Genomic DNA, 13,404 nt, shown 5'->3' on the forward strand with positions numbered 1-13,404 from the left:
ACATTGGACAAAGCTTTCAGTATGGCTGTATCATACGAAGCAGCAGCAAAAGGAGCTGCAGAGATACAACAAAAGACACAGGACTTCGGCACCCATGAAATGACACAGGGGTTCGGAAGATGTTATCGCTGCGGCAGATCCACCCATAACCAGAGGGACTGCTGGTTCAAGGACAAAGCATGCAGGCAATGCGGGAAGATTGGACACATTGCACGGGTATGCCAATCTGAACAAAATAAGTCCACTGACAGAAAAAAAAAAATCAATGAAGAAAAGTACAGGAAGGTACAAATGATGACGGACAGTAGCTCCGAAGAGCGATAGCGACTCCGGAAACAAGAGGCTAAGCTGTCTCAAATTACATAATGTACTGCCAAAGAGGATTACCAAACCATTTGGGTTACCCTCACAATAGCAGGGTCCCCAGTTAAAATGGAGCTAGATACAGGATCAGCTCTAACCGTAATAAATCGACGAGATTACGAGAGGCTATTTTCGCATATACCTCTAAAAGACACATCCATTATCTTAAAAACATATACGGGGCAGAAAGTATACCCCAAAGGAAAAATAAGGGTGCCTGTTGTATACAACGGCAAAGAAATATAAAAGTTGTATTTATACATTCTACAAGATGGTGGTCCACCGTTGTTGGGACGCGAATGGATCAGGAAGATACGTTTAGACTGGCACTCCATTCAGGCACTGACGGTGACCAGTAAGGAAAAAAACAATGATGACATCATACCTGAACGATTAAAAGACATCTTGGCCAACGCCAAAGAAGTGTTTCAAGAGAAACTAGGAACCTTGAAAGGCATCACCGCTTCAATAAAAGTGGAAGATGCAGCAATTCCCAAATTTTTTAAGGCAAGACCGGTGCCATACGCAATACGTCCAGCAGTCGAGGCAGAGCTGGAGAATTTGGAAAAAGAAGGCGTATTACCCAAAATAGATTGGAGCGAATGGGCAACACCCATCGTTCCAGCCATGAAAAAAACATTGAAAAATAACTCTGAAGAACAGAGAAAAATTCGCATCTGTGGTGACTTCAAGGTGACTGTAAACCCAGTCCTTCACACAGTACAGTATCCTCTTCCGAGGATAGAAGATATTTTCGCCTCACTATCCGGAGGGAAACGTTTCACCAAAATTGACTTGGCACAGGCATATCTACAGATGGAGGTTGAGGACGCCTCTAAAAAGTATCTCACAATAAACACACACAAAGGCCTGTACCAGTACAATCGACTGGTTTTTGGAGTAGCATCAGCTCCAGCTATCTGGCAAAGAGCTATGGAGCAAGTCCTGCAAGGGATTCCGGGGACTCAATGCTACCTAGACGACATCCTTATAACAGGAGAAAACGACAACGAGCACCTTGCCAATTTGGAGCAGGTGCTCACTAGGCTGAAAGAACGGGGCCTACGAGCAAATCGCCCCAAGTGCGAATTTTTCCAAAATCAGATATCATATTGTGGCCACATAATAATTAATAAGGAAGGGTTGCATAAGTCACCTGAAAAAATTGAAGCAGTTATAAAAGCCCCAGCACCTGAAAATGTTTCACAATTAAGGTCATTCCTGGGATTAATAAATTACTATCATAAATTTTTACTGAACTTATCAACTCTTCTACACCCTCTTAATGAACTTCTACAGACAGGAGTGATTTGGAAATGGAACGAAGACTGTAAACGTGCCTTCCATAAATGTAAAGACTTAATCACATCTGAAGAAGTTTTGGCTCATTACAACCCATCACTACCAATCAGACTGGCGTGCGATGCATCCCCTTACGGCATAGGAGCAGTATTATCCCATAAATTCCCTGATGGCTCAGAATGGCCAATAGCTTTTGCGTCACGCTCATTAAACTCAGCTGAGCGTAACTATGCCCAAATAGACAGGGAAGCACTCAGCCTGGTATGGGGAGTGAAGAAATTCAACCATTACCTACACGGACAAAAATTTACCTTGTTGACTGACCATCAACCCCTCATCTCCATATTCAACCCTAAAAAAGGTGTTCCCATTATGACAGCACAAAGGCTACAGAGGTGGTCCCTTTTTCTAGGGGCACACCAATACAACATAGAAAACAAAGGGTCAAAACAGCATGGGAATGCTGACGGTTTATCGCGCCTACCATTGCCAACGATAGAAGAGGCACCTACAGTAGACCCAGTAGAGATATTCCACTCTACCATAGTGGAATGTCTACCAGTGACAAATTCTGCCATTGAAAGGGAGACAAGAAATGACCCGACTCTCTCACGGGTCTACGATTTAACAGCGAGGGGATGGCCAGCACATGGCGAACCACTGTTGCCAGCATTCTCGCAAAGAAGAGAACAGCTGTCAGTGTGCCGAGGAACCTTGATGTGTGGATCCAGAGTGGTGATTCCACCCAAACTCCAGGATAAAGTGCTAAAGGAGCTTCACGAGGGGCATCTGGGTGGAGTGAAAATGAAGAACCTAGCTAGGGCGTTTGTATGGTGGCCAGGTATCGATGGAGACATCGAAGACATGACCAAGAGCTGCCTAGGATGCCAGAAGGCCCAAAACGCTCCGCCACAGGCCCCTCTACATCCATGGGAGTGGCCCTCATCTCCCTGGCAAAGGGTGCACATCGACTTTGCTGGTCCATTTATGGACTCAATGTTCTTAATCGCGGTTGATGCACACTCCAAGTGGCCGGAGGTAATAAAGATGTCCTCCACCACCACGGAAAAAACCATCACAGTATTAAGGACCATATTTGCCAGGAATGGGCTGCCGGAACAGATATGTTCTGATAATGGACCGCAATTTGTGTCCGAAGAATTCAGAAAGTTCTTAAAGAACAATGGGGTAAAGCACTACACGTCCGCCCCATACCATCCCGCCACCAATGGATTGGCTGAAAGGTTTGTCCAGACCTTCAAGAAGGCCATGGGTAATGAAGACATAAAACTTCAGCACAAGGTAGATAACTTCTTATTCGCATACAGGAATGCAACACATATGGTTACCAACCAAACTCCCGCCATGATGTTCTTCAATAGAAACCTAAGATGCCGGCTGGATTTGGTCAAGCCCAACATCCGAAGGGACGTGGAGAACCGGCAGTTTCAAGGCATGAATGAAAGGCCGACTAGGGCCTTCCAGATAGGCCAACAGGTTTTGGCCCGGGACTACCGTACCGAGAAATGGCAGCCTGGAACTATCTGCACACGACTAGGACCACTGATGTATACCGTGGACATCGGAGAAAGCATAATAAGGCGCCAAGCTGACCAAATCATAAAGTCATCCGAAAAGGGACAACCTACACCACCACTCTATACATCTAACGATGAAGTAGAGATACCCATATCTACCTCCGATCCGGTGATACTGGAACCCGATGAACCCGACACTGGCATTCAAGCCGAATCAGCCTTGCCAGAAGAACCTACTACACCACCAGAAACTACTACACCCCCGAGGCGTTATCCGGGCCGAGTCAGGAAGCCTCCTGAGAGACTAACTTATAATTAATTAATTACAGCAATGTATATTATTTTGCATATAACATGTAATTAATAATTACTTAAAATATGATGTACTGGTTAGCTAAAAGGGGAGGAATTGTGGTGTATGTGCCTTTAAGAGCCCCAGGTGTGCGTAATGCCGGTAATTGCCACTTGGGCTATATAAGCCTGTGTATTGTGTATATCCTTTAGAACCCCCCCCCCCAGACTTGCTTAGTAAATACCTATGAACCAACTCCTGTCTTCAGTGTCTTTATCTACACACGGACACAACAGAAACGCCATAGCATACAAGGCTATGGACCAAGTGCTGGAAAATGGGATTAGAATAGACATGGCTTGATGGCCGGCGTGGACGCGAGGGGGCGAAGGGCCTCTTTCTGTGCTGTACAACTCTATGACTATCCTCCTCACTGTTCACTATACTTCCAAGTTTTGTCGGGGTCTAATGAGAGGGAGGAACTGAAAGAAATCAGTATTTGTAGGGAAATGGTGTTAGGGAAATTGACGGGATTGAAGGCCGATAAATCCCAAGGGCCTGATAATCTACATCCTAGGGTACTTAAGGAAGTGGCCCTAGAAATAGTAGATGCATTGCTGGTCATCTTCCAAAATTCTATAGACTCTGGAACAGTTCCCATGGATTGGAGGGTAGCTAATGTTACCCCACTATTCAAAAAAGGTGGTAGAGAGAAAACGGGGAATTACAGACCGGTAAGCCTGACATCGGTAGTGGGGAAAATGCTAGAGTCCGTTATAAAAGATGTAATAGCAGAGCACTTGGAAAACAGTGACAGGATCGGACAAAGTCAACATGGATTTACAAAAGGTAAATCATGCTTGACTAATCTACTGGAATTTTTTGAGGATGTAACTGGTAGAATAGATAAGGGAGAACCAGTGGATGTGGTGTATTTGGACTTTCAGAAGGCTTTCGATAAGGTCCCGCATAAGAGATTAGCGTGTAAAGTTAAGGCACATGGGATTGGGGGCAAGGTACTGACTTGGATAGAGAACTGGTTGGCAGACAGGAAGCAAAGAGATGGAATAAACGGCTCGTTTTCCGAGTGGCAGGCAGTGACTAGTGGGGTACCGCGGGGATCGGTCCTAGGACCCCAGCTATTCACAATATATATAAATGATCTAGACGAGGGGACTAGATGTAATATCTCCAAGTTTGCAGACGACACAAAGCTGGGTGGGCGTGTGTGCTGTGAGGAGGATGCCGAGATACTCCAGTATGATTTGGACAGGTTGGGTGATTAGGCAGAAGCATGGCAGATGCAGTATAATGTGGATAAATGCGAGGTTATCCACTTTGGTGGCAAAAACAGGAAGGCAGATTATTATGTGAACGGCAATAGATTGGGAGAAGGGGAAGTGCAATGAGACCTGTGTGTCCTTGTGCACCAGTCGCTGAAGGTAAGCATGCAGGTGCAGCAGGCGGTTAAGAAGGCAAATGGTATGTTGGCCTTCGTAGCGAGAGGGTTCGAGTACAGGAACAAGGATGTATTGCTGCAGTTGTACAAGGCCTTGGTGAGACCGCACCTTGAGTATTGCGTGCAGTTTTGGTCACCTTATCTGAGGAAGGATGTTCTTGCCATGGAGGGAGTGCAGCGAAGATTCACCAGACTGATACCTGGGATGGCAGGAATGATGTGTGAGGAGAGATTGGGTCGATTGGGCTTATACTCACTGGAGTTTAGAAGAATGAGAGGGGATCTCATTGAAACTTATAAAATTCTAACAGGACTAGACAGACTAGATGCAGGAAGGATGTTCCCGATGGTCGGGGAGTCCAGAACCAGGGGTCACAGTCTAAGGATAAGGGGTAAGCCATTTAGGACAGAGGTGAGGAGGAATTTCTTCATCCAGAGAGTGGTAAACCTGTGGAATTCTCTACCACAGAAGGCAGTGGAGGCCAATTCATTAAATATATTCAAGAAGGAGTTAGATATATTTCTTAAGGCTAAAGGGATCAAGGGATATGGGGAGAGGGCAGGGACAGGGTACTGAATTTGGATGATCAGCCATGATCTCATTGAATGGCGGAGCAGGCTCGAGGGGCCGAATGGCCTACTCCTGTTCCTATCTTCTATGTTTCTATGTTGTGTCATCTGCAAATTTTGAAATTGTGCCCTGTAGTCCCAAGTCCAAGTCATTAATATATATCAAGAAAAGCAGTGGTCCTAGAACCGACCCCTTGGGAACACCACTGTATACCTTCCTCCAGTATGAAAAACAACTGTTCAGCACAATTCTCTGTTTCCTGTCACTTAGCCAATTTCGCATCCACGCTGCCACTGTCCCTTTTATTCCATGGGCTTCAACTTTGCTGGCAAGCCTATCATGTGGCACTTTATGAAACGCCTTTTGGAAATCCATATACACCACATCAACCCTCTCTGTTACTTCATCAAAAAACTCAATCAAATTAGTTAAACACAATTTGCCTTTAACAAACCCGTGCTGGCTTTCCTTAATTAATCCACACTTGTCCAAGTGACTGTTAATTTTGTCCCTGATTAGCGTTTCTAAAAGCTTCCTCACTACCAAAGTTACACTGACCTGTAGGCTGTATGCTGCACGTACAGGTGTGTGGATAGAATCGTGCTCAATTGGGATGCCCTTGCAGTCCCACAGCCTGGTGACGTTCACTGTCTCGGCTGATAAATGCGGAATGGGATCTTGGACAAGTTCCTGCAGGACACCGGGTCCGGGGAACCCAAACCCCTACACCTTCTGCAGAGGAAGGAGAAAATTCTCATGACAAAACAAATGGAACCACTGAGCGGAGATTGGCCATGTGACCTGATGAGTATTAAAATGGCGTCCTTGTGGGATCTATACCTGTTGCCATGGTATTTCGGGCCACAAGCTGCTACAGTCACTGCAGCACCAGTGTTCCACCACTCGGTGGCACAACTGCCCTTCGCACCACCCGTACTCACACAGACTCCGAGTCATATGGTTCAACCTGCTGTATGCCTCAGAGACACGGACCATGTACAGCAGGCACCTTCAACCTCCGTCGCCTCCAGTCCCGATCCAAGGTCGTCCCATCCTCTGTCGTCGAATTACAGTATGCAGATGATGCTTGCGTCTGCGCTCACTCGGAGGTCGAACTCCAAACCATCGTCAACACCTTCACCGAAGCATACGAGAGCATGGGTCTTACACTAAACATCTGTAAGACAAAGGTCCTCTACCAACCTGCCCCCGCCACACAGTGCTGCCCCCCGATTATCAAAATCCACGACAAGGCCTTGGACAACGTGGACCACTTTCCATACCTCGGGAGCCTACTGTCAACAAGGGCAGACGTCGACGACAAAGTCCAACACCGCCTTCAGTGTGCCAGTGCAGCCTTCGGTCGCCTGAGGAAGAGAGTGTTTGAAGACCAGGACCTCAAACCAGGCACTAAGCTCATGGTCTACAGAGCAGTAGTGATACCTGCCCTGCTGTATGCCTCAGAGACATGGACCATGTACAGCAGGCACCTCAAAGCACTGGAGAGGTACCACCAATGCTGCCTCCGCAGGATCCTGCAAATCCATTGGCAGGATAGGCACACCAACGTCAGTGTTCTCGCTCAGGCCAACATCCCCAGCATCGAAGCTTTGACCACGCTCGATCAGCTCCGATGGACGGGTCACATTGTCCGCATGCCCGATACGAGACTCCCAAAACAAGCGCACTACTCGGAGCTCCGGCACGGCAAGAGAGCCCCAGGTGGGCAGAGGAAACGCTTCAAGGACATCCTCAAAACCTCCTTGAAAAAGTGTAACATCCCCACCGACACCTGGGAATCCCTGGCCCAAGACCGCACAAAGTGGAGGAGAAGCATCCGGGAAGGCGCCGAACACCTCGAGTCTCTTCGCCGGGAGCAAGCGGAAGCCAAGCGCAAGCAGCGCACGTCAACCCAAGCACCCCACCCACCCGCCCCTTCAACCACCGTCTGCCCCACCTGTGACAGCGACTGTTGGACTAATCAGCCACCTGCGAGCTCATTTTTAATGTGGAAGCAAGTCATCCTCAGTTCCGAGGGACTGCCTAAGAAGAAGAACTCACACAGACTCCGAGTCCTATGTACTCCAGGTAGGGACTGAGCCGCTCCAGCTGGGTGAATCAAGGACAGCATGTAGCAGCGAGAAGCTCGAGTTTCACTGGACACGAGCAAGATTGGAGGCCTGGTCTAGTGGCAAAATAAGTTCTGTATTGGAAAACTGTTACTGCAGTCGATCAGCACATGGAGCTGCAAGTCTAATACCTTCGCTCTCAACCACACTACTTCCAGTTATGCCCCATCACTAACCGTGCAGACTGGCAGCGGGGTGTCCAGAGGAAGTGGGCACCAGCTCAGGGAGACAGGCAGGCCAGTGACCAGAGGGAGTGGGCACTACTAGCTCAGGGAGACGGGCAGGGCAGTGTCCAGAGGGAGTGGGCACCAGCTCAGGGAGCCGGGCAGTGCAGTGCCCAGAGGGAGTGGGCACCAGCTCAGGGAGACGGGCAGGGCAGTGTCCAGAGGGAGTGCTCAGGGAAACGGGCAGGGCAGTGACCAGAGGGAGTGGGCACCAGCTCAGGGAGACAGGCAGGGCAGTGTCCAGAGGGAGTGCTCAGGGAAACGGGCAGGGCAGTGACCAGAGGGAGTGGGCACCAGCTCAGGGAGACGGGCAGGGCAGTGTCCAGAGGGAGTGGGCACCAGCTCAGGGAGACGGGCAGGGCAGTGTCCAGAGGGAGTGCTCAGGGAAACGGGCAGGGCAGTGTCCAGAGGGAGTGGGCACCAGCTCAGGGAGACGGGCAGGGCAGTGTCCAGAGGGAGTGGGCACCAGCTCAGGGAGACGGGCAGGGCAGTGTCCAGAGGGAGTGGGCACCAGCTCAGGGAGACGGGCAGGGCAGTGTCCAGAGGGAGTGCTCAGGGAAACGGGCAGGGCAGTGTCCAGAGGGAGTGGGCACCAGCTCAGGGAGATGGGCAGGGCAGTGTCCAGAGGGAGTGCTCAGGGAAACGGGCAGGGCAGTGTCCAGAGGGAGTGGGCACCAGCTCAGGGAGACAGGCAGGGCAGTGTCCAGAGGGAGTGGGCACTAGCTCAGGGAGACGGGCAGGGCAGTGTCCAGAGGGAGTGCTCAGGGAGACGGGCAGGGCAGTGACCAGAGGGAGTGGGCACTAGCTCAGGGAGACGGGCAGGGCAGTGTCCAGAGGGAGTGCTCAGGGAGACGGGCAGGGCAGTGACCAGAGGGAGTGGGCACTAGCTCAGGGAGACGGGCAGGGCAGTGTCCAGAGGGAGTGCTCAGGGAGACGGGCAGGGCAGTGTCCAGAGGGAGTGGGCACCAGCTCAGGGAGACGGGCAGGGCAGTGTCCAGAGGGAGTGGGCACTAGCTCAGGGAGATGGGCAGGGCAGTGTCCAGAGGGAGTGGGCACCAGCTCAGGGAGATGGGCAGTGCAGTGACCAGTGGGAGTGAGCACCAGCTCAGGGAGACGGGCAGGGCAGTGACCAGAGGGAGTGCTCAGGGAGATGGGCAGTGCAGTGACCAGTGGGAGTGAGCACCAGCTCAGGGAGACGGGCAGGGCAGTGACCAGAGGGAGTGCTCAGGGAGATGGGCAGTGCAGTGACCAGTGGGAGTGAGCACCAGCTCAGGGAGACGGGCAGGGCAGTGACCAGAGGGAGTGGGCACCAGCTCAGTGAGACGGGCAGGGCAGTGACCAGAGGGAGTGGGCACCAGCTCAGTGAGACGGGCAGGGCAGTGACCAGAGGGAGTGAGCACCAGCTCAGGGAGACGGGCAGGGCAGTGACCAGTGGGAGTGGGCACCAGCTCAGGGAGATGGGCAGGGCAGTGACCAGAGGGAGTGGGCACCAGCTCAGGGAGATGGGCAGGGCAGTGACCAGAGGGAGTGCTCAGGGAGACGGGCAGGGCAATGACCAGAGGGAGTGGGCACTAGCTCAGGGAGATGGGCAGGGCAGTGACCAGAGGGAGTGGGCACCAGCTCAGGGAGATGGGCGGGGCAGTGTCCAGAGGGAGTGGGCACCAGCTGCAGGGACCAAGAGCAAAAATGGTACTGCCAACATGACAAAGTATCTATTGTACATTGCCATGAACAGCAATGCACAGCACCACGGAGATGGGAATCTGACCAATGCTGTGCGTTAACCCATACCAAGCACCGTCACACTGGCATCAGCTGGTGGGACCACTGTGGAGATGTAGAGCAGGCACCACATCACTATGGCTTACGCCATGTTGCTTAAATGGAATAGCCGCCTATGAAAGGCAGTCCTGTCTAGGAAGAGTGAGCGAGATCCCAAGAGGGGTACAGTAGCATAGTGTTTATGTTACTAGACTTGCAATTGAGAGGCCTGGACTAATAACTGGAGAATCTGACTTCAAGTCTCACCACAGCAGTTTGAGAATTTGAATTCAAGTCTGGAATTAAAAAGCTGGCGTCAGTAAAAGTGACCCTGAAGCTGTCGGATTGTCATAAAAACCCAACTGGTTCACTGATCTCCTTCAGGGAAGGAAACCTTCCGTCCTTACCCGGTCTGGGCCTATATGTGACTCCAATCCCACACCAACGTGGTTGACTCATAATTGCCTGCTTCACAACGACATGCAAGCCGTGATCCTGACCAACAGATCCACCACAGACCCAATTCATGTACGGACCGGGGTCAAGCAAGGCTGTGTCATCGCACCAACACTCTTCTCGATCTGATGAATGGTCCCAGACATAAGAACATAAGAAGTAGGAGCAGGAGTAGGCCACACGGCCCTGAAATGTTAACTCTGTTTCTCTCTCCACGGATGCTGCCTGGCCTGCTGAGTATTTCCAGCATTTTCTGTTGTTATTTCAGATTGCCAGCATCCGCAGTATTTTGCTATTATGCTCTTCTCGATCTTCCTCGCTCCATCTCGCCCTCAGTAAGCTCCCTGCTGCACAGGAGCTAATCTACAGAACAAATGGGAAACTGTTCAACCTCCGTCGCCTCCAGGCCAGATCCAAGGTCGTCCCATCCTCTGTCATCGAATTACAGTATGCAGGTGACGCTTGCGTCGGCGCACACTGAGGTCGAACTCCAAACCATCATCAACACCTTCACCGAAGCACACGAGAGCATGGGCCTTACACTAAACATCCGTAAGACAAAGGTCCTCTACCAACCTGCCCCCGCCACACAGTACTGCCCCCCGATTATCAAAATCCATGACGAGGTCTTGGACAACGTGGACCACTTTCCATACCTCGGGAGCCTACTGTCAACTAGAGCAGACGCCCTGCTGTATGCTTCAGAGACATGGACCATGTACAGCAGGCACCTCAAAGCACTGGAGAGGTACCACCAATGCTGCCTCCGCAAGATCCTGCAAATCCATTGGCAGGATAGGCACACCAACGTCAGTGTTCTCGCTCAGGCCAACATCCCCAGCATCGAAGCTTTGACCACGCTCGATCAGCTCCGATGGACGGGTCACATCGTCCACATGCCCGATACGAGACTCCCAAAAGCAAGCACTCTACTCGGAGCTCCGCCATGGCAAGAGAGCCCCAGGTGGGCAGAGGAAATGCTTCAAGGACACCCTCAAAGCCTCCTTGAAAAAGTGCAACATCCCCACCGACACCTGGGAATCCCTGGCCCAAGACCGCACAAAGTGGAGGAGAAGCATCCGGGAAGGCGCCGAACACCTCGAGTCTCTTCGCCGGGAGCAAGCGGAAGCCAAACGCAAATAATGGAAGGAGCGCACGTCAACCCAAGCACCCCACCCACCCACCCCTTCAACCACCGTCTGCCCCACCTGTGACAGAGACTGTAGGTCCCGTATTGGACTCATCAGTCACCTGAGAACTCATTTTTAGTGTGGAAGCAAGTCATCCTCGGTTCCGAGGGACTGCCTAAGAAGAAGAGAAGAAGCAGCCCTGTGAAATGGCCCAGCAAGACACTCAGTTGTGCCAAACTGCTACAAAGAATACTGCAGCGGTTCAAGAAGGCGGCCCACCACCACCTTCTCAGGGTAACTAGGTCGGTTTTAAGGAGCGTCTTAAAGTAGGAGAGAGGCGGAGTGGTTTAGGGAGGGAATTCCAGACCTTAGGGCCTCGGCAGCTGAAGGCACGGCCGCCAATGGTGGGGCGATGAAAATCGGGGATGCGCAAGAGGCCAGAATTAGAGGGGCGCAGAGATCTCAGAAGGTTGTGGAGCTGGAGGAGGTTACAGAGATAGGGAGGGTTGTAGGGCTGGAGGAGGTTACAGAGATAGGGAGGGATGTAGGGCTGGAGGAGGTTACAGAGAGAGGGAGGGTTGTAGGGCTGGAGGAGGTTACAGAGAGAGGGAGGGTTGTAGGGCTGGAGGAGGTTACAGAGAGAGGGAGGGTTGTAGGGCTGGAGGAGGTTACAGAGATAGGGAGGGTTGTAGGGCTGGAGGAGGTTACAGAGAGAGGGAGGGTTGTAGGGCTGGAGGAGGTTACAGAGAGAGGGAGGGTTGTAGGGCTGGAGGAGGTTACAGAGATAGGGAGGGTTGCAGGGCTGGAGGAGGTTACAGAGAGAGGGAGGGTTGTAGGGCTGGAGGAGGTTACAGAGAGAGGGAGGGTTGTAGGGCTGGAGGAGGTTACAGAGATAGGGAGGGTTGTAGGGCTGGAGGAGGTTACAGAGAGAGGGAGGGTTGTAGGGCTGGAGGAGGTTACAGTGATAGGGAGGGTTGTAGGGCTGGAGGAGGTTACAGAGAGAGGGAGGGTTGTAGGGCTGGAGGAGGTTACAGAGAGAGGGAGGGTTGTAGGGCTGGAGGAGGTTACAGAGATAGGGAGGGTTGTAGGGCTGGAGGAGGTTACAGAGAGAGGGAGGGTTGTAGGGCTGGAGGAGGTTACAGAGATAGGGAGGGTTGTAGGGCTGGAGGAGGTTACAGAGAGAGGGAGGGTTGTAGGGCTGGAGGAGGTTACAGAGAGAGGGAGGGTTGTAGGGCTGGAGGAGGTTACAGAGATAGGGAGGGTTGTAGGGCTGGAGGAGGTTACAGAGAGAGGGATGGTTGTAGGGCTGGAGGAGGTTACAGAGAGAGGGATAGTTGTAGGGCTGGAGGAGGTTACAGAGATAGGGAGGGTTGTAGGGCTGGAGGAGGTTACAGGGATAGGGAGGGTTGTGGGGCTGGGGGAAGTTACAGAGATAGGGAGGGTTGTAGGGCTGGAGGAGGTTAGAGAGAGAGGGAGGGATGAGGCTATGGAAGGATTTCAAAACAAGAACAAGGTATGTGTAGAAATTCATGGGATTTGCCTTGTGGCACCGACACCGACACACTGAAGTGCCCGAGGGTAATTTCCTATTCCATCCATTATATTCAGCACTGCAGGCACTGGGAGCCCTGAAATATGGAACCATCAGTAAATATTCATTGGCCACCGCTGCTCGGAGACTCAGTGAGTCAATCTCCGCTCCTATTAAGCAGGCTTTCTCCCCAGGGTTTTGGGGATATAGTTCCACAATCCATTTCTCTGTGCAAACCGCAACCAAGAGGCCCTTGAGGCTGCTGCTGAGGGGCTCACCTGAGAGACAGAGAGTCTGCGTTGTCCATCTCCAGCCCACACACTGGCCAAGGCTCGTCTCACATCCAGTATAATGGCAGAGCGGCACTCAGCAGCCTCACTGTGCCACCTCCCTCCGGCCCCTCGCTCTGCCTCCCACACACACTCTCACCGGCTGCTCCTCAATCCCTCTCCCACAGGGTTTCTCTCACTTTCCCAGATCTCCCTCTCTCTCTTTCTCCCTCACTCCCCTCATACACTCTCTCTCGCTCTCTCTGTCTGTCTGTCTGTCTCACTCTGTCTGTCTGTCTCACTCTCTCTGTCTCTCTCTCTGTCTCTCACTCACTGTCCATCTTTGTGTGTCTGTGTCTCTCTGTCTGTCTCTGTCTGT

At 51.6% G+C, this 13,404-nt stretch overlaps 1 protein-coding gene across 1 annotated transcript in view; it reads right to left on the reverse strand.

The window, feature by feature from the left end:
* Nucleotides 1-13,124, reverse strand: part of cfap43 (cilia and flagella associated protein 43) — a 261,004-nt gene extending 247,880 nt beyond the window's left edge. The window contains exon 1 of the mRNA XM_085996108.1: nucleotides 13,035-13,124. Within this exon, the coding sequence (XP_085852234.1) occupies nucleotides 13,035-13,063 (29 nt within the window). The 5' untranslated portion in view covers nucleotides 13,064-13,124. The remainder of the gene's footprint in view (nucleotides 1-13,034) is intronic.
* Nucleotides 13,125-13,404: the final 280 nt, after the last annotated feature.

Source organism: Somniosus microcephalus, chromosome 8 (assembly GCF_052327205.1).
Source record: "Somniosus microcephalus isolate GS21.2 chromosome 8, FLI_Smic_1.0, whole genome shotgun sequence".
NCBI lineage: Eukaryota > Metazoa > Chordata > Chondrichthyes > Squaliformes > Somniosidae > Somniosus > Somniosus microcephalus.